At 39.5% G+C, this 22,451-nt stretch overlaps 1 protein-coding gene across 4 annotated transcripts in view; it reads left to right on the top strand.

Annotated features, from left to right (window-relative positions):
• The window catches only part of ALK (ALK receptor tyrosine kinase), a 258,012-nt gene that overhangs the window by 57,996 nt on the left and 177,565 nt on the right, over nt 1-22,451 (top strand). For all 4 annotated transcript variants that reach the window (XM_015856918.2, XM_015856919.2, XM_015856920.2 and 1 more), the window contains exons 2-3: nt 215-334; nt 9,696-9,860. In XM_015856918.2, coding sequence (XP_015712404.1) covers nt 215-334; nt 9,696-9,860 — 285 coding nt within the window. The remainder of the gene's footprint in view (nt 1-214; nt 335-9,695; nt 9,861-22,451) is intronic.

Below are 22,451 nucleotides of genomic sequence, written 5' to 3' on the forward strand. Positions count from 1 at the left end.
ATCTGTAAGATTGAAGCTGGTGCTTTTTCTAGGTGATGATAATGCTATTACATAGAGGAATTTATGTCCAGTTTCCCTCTACAGACATACATCTGTCAGGAAAAACTGACTGAACAGTTTAATATTGGTGCTCAGTGCACATAGTCTATAAAGCTGATACTTGCATTTAATGCATGGCATACATAATGTTGGTCTTTCTTTTTACTAATGACAGGTCTGAGCAGTTTGGATCTCCCAACAAGCAGTCCTTCTCTTCCTCCTGGTCTCTCTTCTTGGAACTTGACCTGGATCATGAGTGACACATCTCCTTTCTTCTCCCATAGAGGACGACATAGTAAGTACTGTTTTTGAGTTCTTCTCAAGAGTCTGTAACTAACTGCTGAAGGATATGGATATAATCTCAGAGCAAAACTATCAAAAGCCAAAGATAGAATATCCATGTTGTCAGCCCCTGAGGGCACTAATTTGCCTTAATGTCCCTATCAGCCTCCCCTGGGCCCTTCTGTCTCCCTGCCCATCAGCCCAGGAGCTCCATATCCTGAGATAGACTTGGCCTATTGCCATCCCCATAGGTGCCTAATGACCCGGGCTGCCCCAGCCCGTTGTTCTCCCTCCAAAACAGGGTCCTGAACTGAACTATCTGAGTGCTATGTTTGAATCCAGTGATGTAAATAGAGGTGCTGCGTACCAAACTCAGTTTTGCTTGCCATCTTCTTTCATAACTTCCACTCTTTCCAAAATTAGCGAGACTGTTTTAGTCTGTTTTCTGGTACAAAATATTTCCTGACAAACCACAGCGATTGAAGTAGTATGTGCCTACTATATATCTACTAGCAGTCTATGAGAGGAGTTAAGGTGCTGAGAGGCTAATAAGATTTACTCACCCCAAGTCTGTAATTATCTGCTTGAGGGAGAAGTTTGACCTACCTATATGAAGGAGGCCCATATTTCTTCAAATTTATGTTGCAGGCTTTTATGTGTGCAATATATATTCTTCCTGCTGGCATACAATATCAGCTCTTAGCTGTTGTACCTGCTTGAACAATGAGGACACACCAGTTTCATTCTGAAAGGGACAGTAGTGCAATCTTTTTTCTCCACTTGGCTTTCTTAGAAGTTGCAAGAATGATTTTTAATTTCTTCTTTATTACTTCTTCCTCAAATCAATTTTTCAGAAAGAGAAACCATTCTAAGGGAAGACTTTGTTCTTAAAACGTAATAGCATTGATTCTATCTGATAGCATTACATAGAGATAAATGCATTGCATCTAGGCAGAAATTATTTATTATGTTTGTATCTGGTTGGATGAGACCAAATTCTACCTTACTTTAATCATCTGTTTTGCAAGGAAAGGCAGAAATTTGTTGATGTGTCACAAAGAACTGGATGAGCAGATTACTCTGCCCTATGATCCATTTTAAAAAGTGCCCAAAACTTTACCTGGTTTGTTTCTTACTACAGAAAGCACCAGTCTGTAAGCTGCTTTCTTCTTCAGAAGGCGTAATTCGGGAGAGGTATCTTGAAATCTGTTGGGAATTGTAAAGAGGGGCAGGAGTCATTTGTGGTTTTTTTTGCTAGCTTTGCAACTTAAGTTTTCCAAAGGTTGGCAGAGTCTTCTCTATATCAAATGGGGCAGCAATGGACCTCAGAGTCATGGTTTTAGACTGGGATGCCTTGTATCACTGCCACTTCAGATACGCAGTGTATGGAAGACTGATAGGTGAATGTGGAGCGCATCATCATTGAAGCCTAAAAGAGCAATTCATAAAACTTCCTTCAAGTCCTCTGAATGCCTTTAGGCACCTGTTAGTAGATTTTCCAGGTATTTTTGTCCAGAACTGGTATTAGCACAAGAGGGATGTGGTCAGAGCCTTTCTGCAGTTGCTCTGCTTCTAAGCAGTTCAGCAAAGGTTGCACAGGTAGTCAGCAGAGCAATGTTAGAGATAGTGTCAGACCATCCCACCCCTAGGCTAGTAAACTCATCCCAAGACCACCTCTGCCTTCTGATTAAGTGCTTAATCCAAATTCACACAGTACATCCATTAGCAGAAATAAAACCCAACAGTCCTTTGCTCAGAGTTTTCTTATTCTGGCAGAAGCTTTCCTCAGTGTTCCCAGCATGAGGGAGATTACAAAACAAGTGCTCCGGAAAACATCTATTAAAACTTTTTTTGTCTAATCATCTGATGGGACCCATCTAATTAGCTGACTGACATTGCTGAAGTGGGAAATGTAAGTTGTCTTAATTACTTTTGTCCCGTGTTCCACTACTGGAAACGTTTCTTTGATTGAAAGGCTGTGTAAATTGAAATGTAGGGTCCCTCTTCTTCCACTCAGAATTAAACGTTCTGATGGACTGCCACCAGGAGTTCTGACAGGAACAGTGCTTGATGTTATCTCTGGAGCTATGTGCAGCAGTCTCAGAAGATAATCGCTGGTGCAACACAATGCACTGAGTGAAGCATTTACAAGGCTCCTTCCCATCTTGTCTTGACATTTCTAGATTTGTCTCTATCCAAGCACTGATTAATCTTCCACTGTCTTAGAGATGTGTAATCCACCTACCTTGCAGAAAGCAAAGACTTAAAGAAAACAGCGATTTAAAGACTCCTCCTGCCTTTCAGGATAAATTTCCAGCTCATTTGGACTTCATGTGTTGTCTTTTTTTGTTTGCTTGTTTGTTTTGTTCTTTTAATGCATTCTGCATATGCGGACTCACTGTAGCATATTAATCTCCCATTTGCAGCACTGATGAAACTTTGTCCTTAAGCTTACATGATCAACTGCACGCATACTTTATTTCTTGTCTTGGTTGGTTGAATATTAATTTTCTCTTCTGCATGGGTATTGCTTAAGAAACTGTCACTCCATAAAAACCATTATGTTTCTCTACCAGTGGTTCCAGGGGTGGGTACCCATTAAAGCCTGGAAGGCTTCATGGCATTAGAACAACCTTCTCTGCCCCATCCTCTACATACCCTCAGCTAACCTGCAGCACCAGACTTTGTACACGACTCTGACATAAGCACAGTGGCAAATGCATGAAATGGAAAAAGAAAAAATCAAAGTTTGCCCCATCTAAATTCTATTTGGAAAGAAGAGCATGTTGTTGTGAGGATAACAGGCTTAAGGACAGCCCCTCCCCATGTGGAAAGCTGGCAATGGTTTTAGCTTTCTAACTCTTTTATTACACAGTTGTGTGGTCTGAACATCTCTTGGTCAGATCCTGCAGCAGCAACTGAACTCCCCTTCCTGTTCTGAATTAGTTTTGCTCTTAGGCTGTGTCAGCACAGCTTTGACTTAATAGCTACTAAAAGCATCATCTAAAAGATGCCCTCTATTAATAACTTATTAATAATTTTACTCAGCTCTATGTCTTCTGAAAAATAATTTGACAGGGTGAGGGTTTATGTTTTTAATTTTTCTGGTTTTGTTTTTACACTTTCTAATGGAGTCTCATCTGTGAAGAGATCACGATTCTCTGAATTGGGTTTGGGTAAAGAACCACATCTGACTAATTTAACTGTGAAATAATTTGGGGTCATTCTGTTTGCCGAGATGATGCTCAGCAGCTGTTCACAGAGGTGCTGGATGATTAATTTTTCTTCTCTGTTACACTGAGTGCAGCTCACTGAATTTGAGTACTCATGCATGCATTCAAAACACCGTTTCATTCACGTGAGTTGAATACCAGCTAAACACCGCTGACAGGAAATTCAATGAATTTTACTGTCAAACTAGAGGGAAGACAGTGAGAAAGAGGGCACCAGCTTGACAAATGCATGTTACAGTTATGTTCCCATGGCCACTTGTCCATATTGTTCTGATTTGATATATAGAACATTTTCAGAAAGATAAACATATAATGACCTGACATGCTTGTTTCAGCATGGCATAGTGAGAAGCATGGATGTGAACTAATTGTTACACTGAATTCCAGTTTGGAAGGTGAGATAAAATCAGGAGAGGAATACGCAGAATAATACTTTGTCTCGGGGACAAAAATGAATCAATGCTGTGTTATTAATGATAATGCAGAAATGATGTACCACCTTAATTCAAACATACTCTAACTTTCCAAAGAAGCATTTTGCAATTTTAAGGTATTCTAATATAATTTTAGGAATAGTGGTATAAATATAACAGAGCAAGACTTCAATCAACATTAAATTAATGGAATTGCTTCATATAAAATAGCAGATGCTGTGACCCCATATACATGCATATAAATTCTTGTTTAACGACTAGATCATCCTTTTGCTGTGTGTAATGGTGCTGAAATCCATGGGGAGGAAAATCACAGGCAAAGGAGCATTTGCCTAACAAAGCTGAAAGCTCTGCTAAACAAGGAAGAAGGAAAAAACTCTTTCTTTTAGTTACTCTTTTCCTTATAACTTCTTTTCATCTGCAGATAATATGTAATGACAGTTCAACATTTTTTCAGTAATAGGGTAACATGCAGCGAGACAACAAATGTCTTTTCCCCTTGTCTCTCAAGTATTGATTTTCTCCAGAGATGTCTCAAACTTCATGCAAGAGGTCCCTTGTATGAGTTGTCAAAATATGACAGTTCATCCAGCTACTGTTCTGTGCCAACTGGAGCATGTTTTCTAACAACCACTGTTAGCCTGTACTTTGGTCTTTGGGTCAGGACTGGCGCTGGAAGTGCACTTTCACTTATCGTCCTTGCTGCATGCAGGGGAGACTTGCTGGGCAAATATTTCTCATGTGGAGGATGAGCTGTGTCACTTTTATTGCAGGAGGAATGAAAATGAGAGCTGTTGTTGGCTGTGCTTCTACCCACACTCCCTCCTTGCTCTTTTCTCTGTAGCTGTCTTGAAAGACTGTGCTTATAATTGATTGATAAAGGAGTCCTGGCCCTCTTCTTTGTACCTTGATTTCCGCCAAAGAAAGCAGCTGTCACATATATTGGTGATTCAGTCCCTGATGCACACTGAGGAATTGGGTGGATATAAAGTATATGCTGTCATTTTGAGATTCTCGCAGCTAATAAACGAATAGTTGATTATTGTAATTTTCTCTAAGATGTGGCCCATCCAGCTGTAGCTCTCCCCTACCAAGGGGGAGTTAATTTAAAAGCTCCCAGTGCTAGGAGAGCACTGGTTTCCCTGAGGAGGAAAGCAGCGTATCCCGGGCTTGACTCAAAAATCTCCAGTAGTTGTCTCATATTGTTGCACTGGTGGTCACTGCCAGTGCAGGTATCTGCTAGGGGTGGCTAAGGCCTCAGGTGCCCAAACATAACACTAATCAGCCTGACCCAGTGCATCACCACCCTCACTGTAAAAGACCCTTTTATATCCAACCTCTCTCCTCTGAGCCTGAAGCCGTTGTTCCCTTGTTCTGTCACCACAGACCCTGCTAAAGAGTCTGCCCCCTTCTTTCCTGTAGTTCCTCTTTAGATACTTAAAGGCTGCTATCAGGTAACCTCGCAGCCTGCAGGCTTCCTTGCATCACCTCATCGTACCTGTACCTCTGTATTGGTGGATAGAAATGGCTTGATGGGGAAATCAAGGCTAGATTGAATGCCTTTTGCTCTTTTCTACTCGGAGGGAATAGGAAAGGCTTAAGGAACTGGCTTTGTCCCTAGGATTAATAACTGGAAAATCAATTTGTCATTTCCTTGTCATAAATTAAAAGCTTATAGTCATCATAACATGAGTATAATAGAGGTTAGTGAGTATTGATGGAGGTCTCAAAGCTCACTCAGCAGAGCGCATCTCTACTATACAATTTAAATTATGTCTCCTCCACAAGGAATATCTGTCAATATTTGTATAAAGAGACATTCCTTGCAAGAATATTTTATCCGTTTCTATACTGCTGGTGCTGTGATTGCCAGTGTTTGGTGTAGTGTGCCCGGGAGAAAAGTTTTGGCCCCATTTTGATCGGTATAAGTGACCTCCACATTGCGCACTTCTATCTGTAGGTGTAGGATAAATTAGTGGTGTTTAAGCTGATTACTTGCCAGTTAGGATATACATCTTTGAGCTCGTCCTTTTGAGAACAGAGCAGCTCTGCTCTCTCCCTTGTCTGTCTCATTGAGGTAAGAAAGCAAACACTGTCTCAAAAGGGTGATCAGCTGAGAGTAATAGCTATTTGTGAGGCTGAGAAGGCTGGGGGTGAAAAGGACATTAAGCTCAAAAGGAGAAGCTTATGAGGAAAGTACTTGCAGGTAATATTTTGGTGTTTGAAAGAGAACTTGGTTTGAAACAAGTTAATTTAGTCTGTTATTGAGCAGCCAAAGAAAGAACAACCGGAATAGTTTCTTTAGAAGTACAGGCACTTTATGTTTCTCTTTAAAATGATTTTTATCCTAAATAAGGCACGCTTATGTGATACACGCGTACACAAAGGATCTAAGAGCATCTAAAGAGCAAATGATCCATAATCTGACCTGCAGCAACAGAGAAGGATTTCTGCAGATTATTCTATTTTGCAAAATTGCTTATACTGCTATTTTAAATCATTTGTTTATCAGAAAACTTCAGTTTGTTTAATTAAAACAGATGTAGTTGCCAGATATTTTAGTTGTTTGTGCCCCAATTATTGCTGGTAGCTACTTTGATTAATATAAATTGAATTGCTCACAAGACTCTTAACATCATCTGTCATGCACAGATTCCACTGGCTTTTCAATTGGTTTGTAGCTTAATTTACTTTTCAGACTATGATTGGTGTCCTGTATCTTTCTGTATACCAGAAACTAAGGTAATTTATGCCTACCACTCTTCTTAAACAGGCGTTTACCTTGATTTGATTATAAGCATCACATGTTGTCTCCTCTTTAAAAGTATAACAATGGTAAAATTGACTTTAGCAAGTTAAACTGTTCTCCAGCATCTGGTGAAAATGGATGGAAATGAAAAGATTCTTGGACCAGGAATTGTTTTCACGTGGTGTTATTTCAAAAGCTGCTATTCAGCTTCTAGAGGTAAATGACTACTTTGTGAGTTTAGCCAGGCATTTGGTGTTGCATTTAAACCTGTTAAGAAGAAAGTCACGAAGGAAGGTGAAAGACCTTTCTTAGTCAGAGGCATAAAAAATGACAGGTAATTGGTGCAAGTAACTGAAGCATTGTGATGATTCTGTATTTAGGGCTGTGGTTTATGTGGGCTCGCTGCAGCTACTACACCAAGAGCAGCTGATCATGGAAAAATATATATCACACGTAATGCTTTTTTCATATAAAGTATATTACACTGTCTGCAGTGGATGATATTATGTGAGATGGAAAGCCTAGTACTGGGAAGTTGACTAATGTTAGGCTTGTAAGATTGAATTCTATTTGCATAGGCTTTGCTGTGTTGCATCAGATAGCATTTCTTTGTCATCGTTTTCTCGTACTGAATAGGACAATAGAACTGAAATTTTGGTCCGATATGAGACTAATTTAAATAAGAGCTTATGAAGAGAGCAGCTATTTTGGTGGTGTAGGGAGGGGAGTGGGAGGACTATCAAGTTCTTTGAAAGATGCAAGTATGTTTTCATTAAATAGAGCTCACTCTTCAGATGTACAAACCAAGCAGTTTCCTCTTCTATCAAAGAATAATGTGTTTTAAAGGCCATTCAGCTGGATCACAGTGACCGGGTGAGCTTAGAGGTCCCTTCCAACCCAAGGCAACTAGGGGATGAGAGATAAAAGCCACAATATTATGGTAGCAAACCCTATAGCATGAACATATCCACTTCTCCCTGCTGCCTAAACTGACTGAAGTATGCTTCATGTATCATGAAATTTATATGGAAAAGATGAGACCTAAAGCGAGTAACAACACATGCACTCAAATTTAAATACGTGTAAGATCCTTGTGTATGAATTCCTTACGCTGGAGGGTTTCCATGGTGTTCCAAAGCAGTAAAAATGCTGCATGAATGCAAAACAGCTGTGCACAATGAGGAGCACCTGGGTGCTGCTGACCCACCCCAGTGCTGAGCAGAGTGGGCAGTGCTTGTAGCAATGATAGCTTTGAGCATGGCACCTCAGGTAGGGGGTGGCAGGGGCTGTGGGAGGGCAAAAGGGGGCAAAATTCATATATCCAACAGCTGGGGGCTACTCTGTAGCTGTTTGCACTGGTGAAGGATCTTCATCCTGCTGGATCCAGGAGGCAACGTGATGAGTGCTCATCTTAGAGCGGGAGCTGGAGTTCCAGTTGGGAAGGAAGGAGAGAAGGTGGTGGAACTGTACCATCTGCCCAATGCCTTCACTTGACTAGAGTTACAGACCCTCTGGGAGCATTGTGTTCAGTGATGGGGCCCCCAACATCAGAAGGACATGGAGATGTTGGAGCAGGTCCAGAGGAAGATATGAAGGTGCTCAAAGGGCTGGGGTGCCTCTCCTATGAAGAACGTCTAAGGGAGCTGGGCTTGTTTAGCTTGGAGAAGGCTCAGGGAGACCTCATTGCTGCCTTTGAGTTCTTGAGGGAAGCTTATAAACAGAAGGGAGGTTTGCTATCAGACCATGTAAAGAAGTCACAGGACAAGGACTAAAAGAAGGGAGATTTAGGTTAGATGTTAGGAAGGAATTCTTTACTTTGCTGGAGGTGCCCAAGGCCAGGCTGGATAGGCCCTGGGTAGTTTGAGCTGGAAGGGGGCAGCCCTTCTGATTCAGACCATCTTGTGATTAAAAAACTATCAAATGTAAACTGGAGAAATAGATTTTTCTCCTTCCAGTTTGCTATTAAAAAGATGAATTAGCAGAAAAAATTATATTGAGGGCAATGGTATTAACCTCCAGATTACAAGATGTTGTATCACGAGGAGAATAGCCCGAAGTACAAAAATGTGTGTACACGAAGAAATCAGATGTTTAATAGAGAGTGTAATTAAAGTTTTAAAATATTAGTTAATTTAAGTAATGTGGATTCAGATTATTTGTTCCACTTCTACAGTGGACATTGTAGAAGGCTCTTGAACAATCAATAAGAAAACAGGGGTTAAACAGATGTTTGGTTATGTAAGATTATTATGAAAATAATCAATAATAAATGGAAATGCTCACCAATGTTGAAGGCTTACAGCAAAACTCCACAAAGGAGCAACCTTCAGATACAGATCCTGCCTTAGTGGCAGTCAGCCCTTCAATGGGGTCTATGATATATATATATATATATATGGTTTTACAAATGCATTTTCAGGAACATTGAGGTCATAAATAGTTCCTGTTGGTTACTGAGCATTGTGTTTAGTGCTGACCGGAAAAGTAGACTGGTCGATCTAGGAAATTCAGCAGTCTTGTCACCTAGAAGTACGTAAATTTCAAGCTATCAATATCTGTTGTGTATAGCAACTTGTATTATGGTTTGACAGTAGATTGGACATGAGAAAATGATTCAGAGCTACAGCAACAGGGTAATTCTTTACTAAAAGAGAGATGTCTCCAAAAGAAATGTCTGTAGGAGATGAACGTTGGCGGTACTGCCTGGAGGCTGAAGTGTGCAGCAGCAGATGGAGCTTCTGACACTGCACAGAAGCTTTACAAACCTGGGGAGACAGAAAGGCAATTCACAGGATGAAGTCCCTGCAACTCCCAACCTGTCCCATGTGCCTAGGATGTGTAAAGTTACTGGCTTTTGGGTTCTTCTCAAAAAATGTGTGCATGCATACTTACCTTCCAGCACAGAGGAACCTTAACTGAATAAACCTGGTATGTTCTGTGTCTGCTTTCTTTTTCCAGTATTTGATTGCAATTTTGAGACTCCTTGTGAGCTGGAATATTCCTTTTCCTCGAAAGATCAGGAAAGCCCCAACAAAGCCTGGCTAAGAGTGAGTGCAGAGGATATCTCACAGCTGAACATCCCGGATGGACCAGAAAGAGACCACTCTGAGAATACACCAAAAGGTAAAGTGAACACAGCTGTGTTATGCCTCCATTGGAGTGGCTGAAGCTAAGCTGCTAAACCAGCCAGCCAAACATTTCCTCTTAAGATACTTTAGGCAGCTGTAATTCTTTTACTGCAGCAGACAGTGAATTCAAACAGCGTGAGAAACAAATGCAGTGTGATGAACAAAGAGAGTCATCTTGTGTGTGAAGTGTCTGCTTTTGTCTGCGGGACATATAAGGGAAGCAGAATATCAGATGTAGTAGTATGTAAAGGTTGAATCAGGTTGATGTATGCGGCAAACAGTATTTGGATGAGAATAGTCCAAGTGCTTAAGGTCATCCAGCTGTTGAAAGAGATGAATTCCATCATTGAGTCTGCTTTTACCTTTACTCTAAGTGCAGTTTACAGTGAATTTGCAAATAGTTGCAGATAATGTTTTTGTGTCCAGGGCTTAAGTTTTCTGTTTGGTGAGGAAAATAAAAGATAAATCTTGTCTTTAACATATATGGATATTTGCCTTTAAGGAGAGCTAGGAATCATTAAAAGAAATAAATTTAACAGATTTTTCTTCTTGGAAGAAAGCATTGTTGTTTTTTTTAAATTATTTTTCCTGCTTATAATCATATCCATGAACAGCAGTGTAGTTTGGTATTATTTTAAATTCTAAAAATGTTGTTAGGTGTATTTTTATCCTCCTAGGCCTAGAAAAACAGAAAGTTATTAAGACTTCTGCTGTTAGCAGAGCCAGCTTGAAACCTCTCCTTCTAGAGCTGGGGTGGTGTTGATAAGAGTGGAGCTAGAGTGGAAAGGAGGGAGAGTTAGGGCTACAAGCTTTATCCAGGGACATGGAACAGAGAGGTACGGGGAAGGATAACAAAGATTATCAGAGTTAGGGAACAGATTCTGTACTAAAAAAAACTTTATTCTGTCTGCAGTGGTAGAACTTTGAGCTCTTGCACCAAAGAGCAGTTAGGAAGAAGCCATGAAGTTAAAAGTGCTAGATATAGAACAAGCCAGAGGAGATATTTTTTTAATGTAACATCTGAATAAATTGTGATAGTAAGATGCACAAATTAATATAATAGAGCCCAGAAATATGCATAAGATTGAAGAAGGGTTGAGTGAGTTCTTTCAGAATACATTCATTAGTGTTTGTTTACATCCTCGGACTCAATAAGCTTCTCTCCCAGTGATCTGCAAGTGACAGATCCTTTCATTACTAGCCAGCACCAGGATATCATTTGCCTTTGCAGACTCTTAGTCTGACAGCTTATAACAGGCTTTACATTCAGGCAAATACTAAGGAGAAGTTCCAGTGCAGCCTTTGTTCCTGTTCTTGGATTCTGTTTTCTCATCTCTATCAAGAGGACAGTACTTCTCCCAAAAATCTATTACAAATTAATTTTCAAGGTGTCACAGTCAATTGTTTGAATGCTGATTCAACATCAAACTTGAGTCATTTTGGTGGGTTCTATGGGTGGACCATATTTGTGCCACATGCAAATATATTCCACTCTTCACATCAGAGAACAGACATACACATAATAAATACATAATACAAAGATACAGTTAAGTAAAAGTTTGAGGTAAATCAATGTCTGCTGCTGAGAAGGTATTTTCCTTTTTTCTTTTTAATTCTCATGCAAAGCTGTCTGCGAATGAAATTTAGAAATTAAAACGGGTTTGTTTTGGATTGAAAATAGCCATTGTTGCTTTCTTGGAATGGGAACAAATAGGACAAACAGTAAATGATGATGTTATCATCCCTGGTGAAGGGCCTGGCCAGGTCATTGTGGTGCTGCATGTTGATGATGCGTCAGCAGTGTTATACCTTTGTATTTATCCTCTTGGCTTTTCTTGTTGTTGGAGTTTTTTTTATCCCCTTCCTTTCTCAATCTGGAATATAGGCAGAAGTTTGTATTCTGCTTTTTGCCCTCATTCAACATACCCAACATCACATCGGTCTGGCGGATTTAGGTTGATGAGATGCTGGGATGAAGTCTTTGGGATGGGTGGTGGGGTTTTTTGTATGTGTTGTGGTGTTTCTTTTAATAATTGTCAAGTATGTTGAACATTGGTAATTTTCTCTTGAGCCTCTCTATAGAACAGTAGGTCCGCAACTCATAGATGACTGAAGTCTTTGCATTTAAAACCTTGTTTGAAAAATCAACACTTGGAGCTAGCATCCCTCTATTTTAAATCACTTTAATTACAGCTGCTTGGCACAGATAGTTGTGCGGTCTGTTTCATTCTGAAATAATTAAGCACAAGTAATTCCAACCCCTACTGGTTCCTGCAAATTGCACTTCCAATTATCTCAATCTCATTTCATCTGCCTTGCAGACAGTAACACACAGTGATAAGCAGATAAGCTAACTAGCTTTTGAGATGGCTTAGGTTATCCTCATCACCTGGCTATCAAGCCATGATAAGACACTGATAAGACAAATGTCTTCAGTATGATTCATCGTGCTTCATATACCTTTTATGCAAAAGGTTTGGCAGGAAACCATTGATGAATCTCCTGAAGAGAGACGGTGGAAGGAGTTTTATGTTACCTTTAGTTTTGTTTGTTTTTGTGGGGTTGTTTTGTTTGTTTTGCCCTCTGCAGCATGGTACGGCTCAGTGTCTAGGAATCACAATGCGTCATCGTGAATTGAGCAAGGAAGAACAAGTTTTAAGTGTCTCAACATTTGGTTACAGTCATATACGAATTGGTAGGCTAAAAACAGTCTGATTTTGGTATATAGAGGAGTATATTCTGACGTGGTTGCAATCACTCCAGCTGATTGTGGCGTAAGAATAAACCTGTGACTGCTAATGAGTTGGTTCTCATTAAGTAAATGTCATGTTGGAATTTACTGGGAAGGGAGTAGAAAGTAGAAAATACTCTTGTATAAATGTTTGGGTCACTTACATCTAGAACAAATCCTTATTTTCTGGATCCCATACGTCAAAATGTAATTTATCACATCTGGGAAAGTTGTTAAAGGAATGAAAACAAGGATGATCTGAAGTATGTAATGGCTTTCTTTAGGAGAGCTTAAATTGACAAGTGCTGCTCAGCCTGGAAGAGATGCTGAATGGACTGCATGGATTTTGCCATAAAATCTTTATGAAAGATGTGAAGAAGTTTAAAATCTCCCAAAACTTCATAAAACACAGAAAGGATGAGTGCAGAAGGAATATTCCTTATTCCTATTCTAAAACAGAATTGAACAGCATCAGGTAAAATTAGGAGATGTCAGGTTCAAAACCAAACCAAGCAAGATCCTTCAGTATGTAACGCTGAGGAGAATCGTGGAACTGTTTCCCAGAGGCAACTAATGGTGCTAAAAGCCTTCTGTGTATACACAAATGGACAGGGTATGTGCAGGGAAGAAAAAGAGTTAATGGCTATGAAATTCCTTTTCTGGCTTGTAGTCTTTGTGCAGTATATCCCCAAAGGACCAGAGATTAGTCTGGAGAAGTAAAACTGTTTGTTCTCCTTTTTTGTTCTCCTTGCCCGTTTGTTCTTTCCTATGCATCTACACCTGTCTGTTTTCAGAGCCAAACGTCTGAAGTTGATGGATCTTGAGTCTGTGGTGGCAGAGTTGGAGTGGTGTTGTGTTCCTCCCCGGTCCTCTGCCCAGTTCCTTCTTCCTGTGTGAAACAGGAGAGAGATGCACCGTTTCAGAAATCTGTAGAGTTGGAGAGAAAACGTTATTTAAGTGCTTAATAATATTATTTGCTATTTTGTTAGAGCCTTGCAAATAGTGCTAAACCATGTGCACGTGTGTCGATGTGCTGAATTTGAGCCTGTCTGGAAACTGGCTTACTGGCTGGCATTTCTTTGTGCTGTTCTTCAGGTGCTCTCCCTCTGGCCTCTGCTCTCCTCTCCTTCAGCATTTTCCTTCCCCAGCAGCTTTAGTCTTAAAGTTGAAATACAACTGATATGCTAAAGACTGACAAGAAAACCTCTACTGAATCAAGTCTGTATGTATTGTAATGAGCAGTCCATTGTGAGGCTTTCAAACTTTTTATTCATGAATAAGCAGAAAGATGCTATAAAAAATTCATGCATTCTGTATCACTGAATGCATTTATTTACTTTGACAAGTGTGATTAATTCTTAATTATTTATGATCTCTCGTAGTATATTATACCAGCAAACATACTGTGGTCTATTGTAATGAAGTGTGGGGAACTGCAGATCTTGCAACTGTGGCAATATTTCCAAGGGAGGCAAGTTAGAACTGTGCTGTTTGTGCTAAGAGTGACTGAGGTAGTGGACTGGAGAAGTTGCGCTTCACAGCAGTATGGTTGTAGGTGTTTATCATGAAAAACTTGTCTGCTTCTGTGAGAGGGCTGGCCGCTCCTCATTTAAGTCTTGTGGTACTAGATAACTTAATTGCAGATTCTATTATCTGAATACTTTGTTGCTTCATAGAATAGTTTGGGTTGGAAGGGACCTTTCAGATGATGTAGTTCCAACCCCTGCTATAGGCAGGCACACCTCGCTGTAGACCAGGTTGCTCACAGCCCCATCCAGCCTGGCCTCCAGGGAAGGGGCATTCACAGCCTCACCAGGCAACCTGTTCTAGTGTCTCACCACCCTCACTGTGAAGAATTTCTTCCTAATATCCAGTCTAGATCTACCCTCTTCAAGTTTAAAACCATTTCCTCTCCTCTTGTCACTACCTGCCCTTATAAAAAGTCCCTCTCCATCTTTCCTGTAGGCCCCCTTAATGCCCATTTAAATATGCGGTTACTTGATAAAAATTTCAGGTAAAAATTAGCTAGGGAGGTATGACCACAGTGTCTAATAAAAAGAAAGAAGGAAAGAGAGAGAAAGAAGGAAAGAGAGAGAGAGAGAGAAAGAAAGAAAGAAAGAAAGAAAGAAAGAAAGAAAGAAAGAAAGAAAGAAAGAAGAAGAAAGAAAGAAAGAAAGAAAAGAAGAACGAAAGAAGAAAGGAAGGACGATAAAGGAAGGAAGAAAGGAAGGAAGAAAGGAAGGAAGAAAGGAAGGAAGAAAGGAAGGAAGAAAGGAAGGAAGAAAGGAAGGAAGAAAGGAAGGAAGAAAGGAAGAAAGAGGCCTGAGTATGTGAACATGAGCTGAAGCAACTTTTTAATGGAAAATGCATGTTAAAGTTTCATGATGGAGGACAGGGGAAGTGGCGGTGATGATGGCAGTGTCCCAGTCAGCCCCCGATTCACTGCAAAGCTCTTATGTAAGTTCTAAAATGTGTATATGCACATTACGTTAATTTGGTTTTGATTTTTATAATTATTACTAAAGTAGAGCAAGGCTGAGGCTCTGAGCTTGTTACTCAAAGGGAGATAATGAACTGCGGGATTATAAAATGGCTGTTGACTTAATTTATGATTACTCAGACAAAGAAAAATGAGGAAGATAACATAATGAATAATATTTTCTTTCAGAATATCGCTTTATTTACAAAAGAGTATAAATCAATGTGGGCTTGCAAGGAGCAATTAGTTGAACTTATTTATTGTGTGGGACTCTTTAGTAGAGAAAAAAACCAATTTTCTAACACAATTCCACCAAAAATTGAAAAAAAACCTATATATCTGAAGAAGGTATTGTGTGTGTTTTCCCCGGGTGAACAGCTGAACAGAGTAGCTGGGCTCATATCAGACAGAATGCTTTCCTTTGCATCAATTCTGAGACTGGTTTCAGGATATGCCTTGATCTCCTAGAACTGATCTATCTTATGTGTCTTCTAAGCAAGATTTCAGAGCATTTCTTACACTTCTTTACTTCTTAAAACAGAATTTTCTTCTCAGAATAATTTCAATTTTATTGGAAGAAAAAACATATATATATTGCGAATTTTGGGGAAAAAAAAACCTTGAGGATGTGAATGTTTACTGCATATTCCTTTTTATTGTTGGATGAGAATGAAGCTCATTCTAGTCAATAAAGACTCAATCCAGATGTTCAAATAGTCCTTAGAAAGAAGATGCTGTAGAATGAAGTCATCCTATTGTTTATGCACATTCAGATAAACTGCAGATATCCTATGAAGATTTTTAAAGTTCTGTACTTTCGTATGGTCAGAGAGGAATCCAGTTTTCTGTTATTTCCCTCATTAAGGTTTAGCTATTGAATCAGTGGAAATAGCTGTTGTGTTACACAGCTGATCTTTTACCTTGCACACGAGTGAAATACTGGGAGAATGAAGTGAGATCTGGAAGTAATACATAGGCTCAAAACTGTTCATAGACCATGTTGCAGATGAGAGAGATTTGGATTTATAGAGGTCACTGTCAAGCTCACTGTCAACAGAGAGGGGTTTTCAAATCATAATTTATAGTGAATAATTCTGGCTGCTCTACTTGATATTTAGATTTTGATACTTGGCCACATACACGTTAGAAGTGTTACAACACAGCCCCATAGGAATTTGTGACTTCAATACACGAGGCAAGCTTGCTTCAGAGTCCATTGAGCTGTGAAGAGAAAAACAGGACTTTTTTTTATGATGGTCAGTTTCCAACTCATGCTCTGTCAGAACAAGAAACAGACCAGATGTTCTTAGCATTTTGCAGCATGTTCTTCTCATTAGTACCACACTTGTGCTTTGTTATTGCAATGTTATTTCTCTTTAATGAGCCTGCTCTAAAGAGGCAAATTATCATCTCACTGCAGGACAGTGTGTTTGTTTATACAGAAGGTATGTATTTATACAGGCCATGGATAACTGTGTAGGCTTGTTGATTCTGGAAATCTTGTTTGCTCATTTCTTGACTAAGTGAAGACTTGCCTGTAACTCATTGTGAAACATTTTGTTCCCCAAAACTAAGAAATAAAAACCTATTTCATAGTGTTTCAGCTGTTAGTATGCTCTGAAGTCTACCTGTGTACCTGTAACTACTGTACTTCAACAACTATATGCAGAAAAGACATAAACAGTGAAGAACATATAGCTGGTAAAATGGTCTTTCTTGCTCTTTCTCCTTGGCTTTAACACACGTTGGTGTTGTTTTTCCAGTGTAGCAGAAGCAGTGTTGTCTCTTCTTGAGTTCTCATGTACATGGATATCCATGTGCAGGTTGTTTGTTTTTATGGTATGCTTCAACTATAGAAAACACATATTTTTGCAAAGGTGAATTAACACATTATATGTGTTTTAATTTATTTCTAGCCTGCACCCTGCCTTACTTTTCTCTGTACTTTATTTTCTTGCCACACTAATGACAGCTGACACACGTATAAACGTGTAATGTAATGGTGGGGTATCAGCAAGATGCTGTAAGCTTTGCAGGCTGGCTGTTTCCACTGCTTACCAAACATGGCTGTAACTGCATTACCAGTTAGTCCATTAAGCTGCACTTCTCTAGCACTTTACCTGACTCTCTAAGAATGCTTTTTGACATTAGCCACTTCATGCAGTTTTAAAGAGACTTGGAGAAGTTTCCATGTCATCAAAGCAAATCTAAAGCACAGTGTTAACTAAATGAGTAGGCCAAGGTGAGTTGTGTTCCCGACTCCTCCAGACTTCTTGTATTCATTACACCTTGATAGCAATAACAGATAGATGCCTATTGCTCTGCATTATTTTTGGTGTAAAGTTGGCACAATCTGCTTTTAATAAATAGATTTCATCATGTGGGATTTTCTGCAGGCACAGATTTTCAGTGAGATGATGTTAGAAGCACTGAAACTGACAAGAATTACAAGTTTTTGCTGCTGTTCTTGACATCGGTGATAACATTTCTGCAGTTGTTTTGCAGTAAGTATCATACATCTCTGCTTGAGTGAAGACATCAAAAGAGAGTCAAAGAACTCTTGAAAGCTGGGATGTTTTACTGTTGCATCTCTTGCCAAGGACAAAACATAGCAAATGAAACAAATGAAAAATGATTCATTTGAAAGTGTAGTAAAGACTGTGATTCAGTCAGGATCTTAGGGAAAGCTAAGCTAAATCCAAGTATGATTTGATTATTTTGCCTAATATTGCGTGTAAATGTGGTAAAGAATGACGCGTTTCTCCAGTGTTTCTGATTTTGATATCAGTCCTTGGTTTTCTGATGAAACTTGTTTGGGTGCAGATCTGTAAGGGATTTTTTGTTCATAATAATGTTTGCATAATATTTCATCTTTGTAAAGGCGTAATTTAATGTACTGCTTCAGAGATGCTGCAAGGAGTATTTCCTCAGATGTGCCTTCAGCTGTTAAATCTTAGGGAACTTTAGTGTTAGTGCTGACCAAAGTGGCTTCATTTATCTTTACCTCGAGTTACCTCAAGGGGAAGAGGAATCTGTTAGCTTTAACTGCGTATATTTAGAGTGTTCTCTTTAACGGCTTAAACTGAGGATGTTTATTTTATTCTTCTCAAAGTAATCAGCAAAGGTTGCTATGTTGAAGGTAGAATACTGAGCAGGAGTTCTGTTTTATATCTTTTAAGATTTTTTTTCTTAATACCACACAGTGGCCATTTATGTGGCCCTTAGTGACTTGCATAGATCCTAATGAATAATCTTCTCTTCAATTATGAGTTAGAAGCTATCCCTGAAGTTTCATCTGTTTTCTTTGTTTGCTTGTGTTGAGAGCACAGTAATTAAACAGTTTCTATAACGTTACCACACAAGAATGGCCATAGTGGGAGTGCAGGAGGGGGAAGCAAACCTACAGCCCAAACTTCCCCCAGTATCCTCCCAGTTTCAGACGCGCTTGCATTGGAGGCTTAGGGAAGCTGTACCGTATAGCACTTCCACACTGTATAGCAAATCTGATGGGGTATATGCAACGACGTGTTGTTGTTGATTGTTGTTGCAGTCCTAGAGGCTGGCCCTGTATGCTGAGCATCCTTGCCTTTCTGTGTAGCCAATTGTATTTTGAGTGCCTCTTGGTAAAGAAATCACTTCTCTAAGCCCCTTTAGACTCAATGGCACAGTCTGTCTAGTCTGTAAGTCAGCCAGTCTAGAAATGCTTGACATTTGTCTTTTGTCTTCCACACCTAAACAGAATTTAAAAGAAGATAAATGCAAGTGACTGTCTTTTGTTAAAGTACCCTTTCCTCATTGTAACAATCAATTGACTTGATAATAATGGGTTTGTATTACTTGTATACCAGATAAAAGTGGTTTTTGTTAGTTGAATACTCAGGTATCGCAACAGGGATGAGAGAAGCAAGCACCACTTAATGCTAAATTGCATTTCCCTAAGTATTCAAGAAATGTAATAGTGGGATTTTAGCCACTGTTTTGCATTTCTCCTTTCTGTTGTGTGGCTCTGAGCAGATCTTCCCACTCTGAGAGACTGTCCTTCTAAATTACCTGGTGTAAACATGAATAAATAAGATGACGAGTAGACTGCTCCAGATTTGAAGAGGCGTTCAAACAGCCAAGCGGTTGCCTATGCCAGAAGAATAAATCTGATTTAGACCAGAGCTACAGTAATTTGTGCGCTGCTTTTAGACTGGGTCATCTTATTGCTATTGTGCATTTCCAGTGGGGGAGTGGAAAGGTCATGCGCTGAAGGGAAGCATTTGGCTGAGTACCACAGATAGTCATCACTGACAGTCATCTGGAGCCCTGCAAAGCACTAAACAGCATCACAAAGGTTAGATCAGAACTCCTCTTCACCTGTCATAGTAATTTTGTTTATCAGAGACAAGCCCGAGCTGCAGACCTCTCATATTGATTTTTGAACAGATGAACATTCAAAGATGTTCAGGTTTCAAGGTGTTGAATCAGAGCACTGCAGAAATAAAGGACTGTGCTAAAACAACCGTGTGGTGCAGGTTGAATTCTACTCTGCTTTTCTTTTTGAAAGGTGTGGAACTACGCGGAGAGGAAGCAGAGAATGATTTATGTTCAACCATCATAACAAATTACAGCTTTTCAGGCTGCTGACTGTGCATGGGGCAGGCTTTGCAGCAAAAGGGTTACGTTATTACAACTGAAAGTTGTACAGAACATGGAATTTTCTGTACTGAACTTAAGATTAACTTTCCAATTACTGATCAAGTCAGCGCAGTCTGTTGTGTCAGAGCAGATTCTAAAAAGTAATAAAGATGCCAAGCAAATCTGCAGATGAGCTGCAACATCTGGATGAACAGCAACAGCTGCCTTTTAAAAAGCTTAATATTAAATTAGTATTTATTTCAGTATAAATGCTAGTGTAGGATAGATATCTTGTTGTCTTTAGCCATCTATGGACAAAAATACTCGAGAGGCATAGATGGAGGCTCAGTTTTTCTGAAGAAATTGGTTACCCATGTAGAGAAAATCTGCTTCTGTTACCTGTGAACCTCCTGAAGAAAGGAGTGATTGTTGTCATGACTTCAGAATGACTGCAGTGTAGTCCGGGCTTGCCTGAGGCTGGTGTGTGTCCTGCTGCAGGCATTCTGCCTGCGCGAGCAGCGTGCAGAGCAGGTGGTTAATGGCCATGTTTGCTGTCCAAGGGGCTCGTGTGATTCCAGGCTTGAGTAAAGCTGGGCAGGATGTGGACTTGTGTAAAATTTGAGATGCTCGGATTCTGCAAACATGTGAGTTCTTAATGACCTTAAAGTCAAGAGATACTCCAGAAATGGAAGTTCACGTGTTTATTATTCAAAAATCGAATTTGTGCTTCCAGTAACCCCAACCCCTCCCTCTCTGTTGTACAGTGGAAATTTGCCTGGCTGGGATTAAGGGGTATTTCACTGCAGATGAAACATCTGGGAACAACATTTGTGTTCTCCTTGTACAAGTGAGAAATTGCACTGTGAAACCAAACTAGAGCTAATGCACTTCCATAGTGTGGGTATTGTGTGCTCGCTTGTGTTTAGCTGAGATGTATTAGAGCTACAGATCGATTGTTGTGTGGGTTTCTTAATGTTACATCCATTAACCATCAGAGTATGGGGCACCAAGGACTGACCGTGTATGAAATATGCCCACTGCAGTAAGAATGACCCGATTGACTTGTGAAAATGAACTGACTTACCAGCTGCTTGGTTGTTTACCTATTGTGCTGCTTTTACATGCGGCCAAGCTTCTTTTTTGGTAGAGCTGAGTTGCTGAGTTCTTTGTAACTAAGAGTACTATTCATAAAATAGGCTGCCCAAACTTTAAAGGACTGCAAATCACTCTTATTTCTTTAATATGGGCACAGTACTTTCTTACTTTTGAGTTTGTTTGGTAGTGTTCTGTACTTCTGAGAAATCTGTGCTTGTTATGTACACAGATATTAGGCTTTTTCGGCGTGGGGCAGAGGAATAGGATGGACTGAGGTTCTTTTAATTCTTGCTATGGCTCATTTAATCAGTTAGTTCACTACAGACTCAGTATTAAACCAGAAACTGAAACAAGGAACAGGTTGATAACAAATATGGCAGGCTTGTAAGACAAGATCAAGAGGGAAAAGATATTGTATTCTGGGACTACTTTTGGAAAGTTGTCAGTGGGGTTAACCTCTATAATCTCAGGATGAAAACCTATGATAATACCACATAGCTCAAGAGAGGGGAAAAAGAAAAACTCTAAGAGAGCAGCATAGGGCATGCATCATGTAGAAATAGTAACACATCCAGTTACTGGAAAAACTCAGTCCTACCAAGAATCAGTATCTGCTGTATGACAGTTATTTGTATTACCAAATAAAAAGAAAACCCTCAGTAGTCTCCATTTCTTATGACTACTCGAACATTTAAAGTACATTTTGCAGGATTGGGTTCACAGAATGTTTGATAGCTTGTCATCTCTCCTACTGAGGCCCATGCTGTCATCGCTATCAAATATATTTAAAGGAGATTGACTTGTCATTTGCCCCAGCATAATGCAATTTTCACTCCTTTTCAGGCAGAGAATTTCTCCTCTGCATCACCTCTTGTCCAGAAAGTAGCAGCAGAACTATTCTCTACTGCTAGTACTGGAGAACAGGAGGTAAATTATCAGCTTTTCCATATTACCAGATGTTTCTTCAATTGAAGGGAATCTTTTTACAATCACTTAAAATAATTGCTTTTGAGGGTGGCGTTGTTTTTTTTCCCCCAATTGACAGAATGTTAATGAGGGATTGTGACTTTTTAATCAGTGTTAATTATTGTGTCGCTGGCAGTACTAAAAATAACAATTTTAACTTTGATATTGGGTGATTGATTTGTGAAGCTGCTTGTAAATAATTGATCTTTTGTCCCATAGAAGTTTTTATGTTAACGCTTCTTAAAAAACCAAAAATATAATCAGGCCAGCCTTTCAATAGCCAAAGCACAGGTAAACCAGTCTGTTATAGTATTCAGAAACCCAGCAAGGGCAGCACTGGTTATTAAGAGGGTGTATATTTTAATTTTTAAGCCATAAAATGAAGTCAGCATTTCTAGGTATCTTTCCCATTCCGTGACTGTCTCAGTATGAGTACGTTCACATATAGCAGCCATTGTGTCCCTCAGTTTGCCAGCAAGTGAGACTTAAAATAATCAGCAGTCTCTTTCAAATGCTGTAATGGTAATAAAGTTCAGTTCTGATAAGGTTATTTTATGAAGGGAATGAAGAAACCTGCATCAAGCTGTTATTTTAAGAATAAATTTGCTTAGTTTACAGGTGACAAGATAGCTTTTTTTTTTTTCTTTCCTTCACTCTTGACTATAAACTCAAAAGTCAAACCAATTTCTTCGGGA

Source organism: Coturnix japonica, chromosome 3 (genome assembly GCF_001577835.2).
Source record: "Coturnix japonica isolate 7356 chromosome 3, Coturnix japonica 2.1, whole genome shotgun sequence".
In the NCBI taxonomy this organism is placed as follows: domain Eukaryota; kingdom Metazoa; phylum Chordata; class Aves; order Galliformes; family Phasianidae; genus Coturnix; species Coturnix japonica.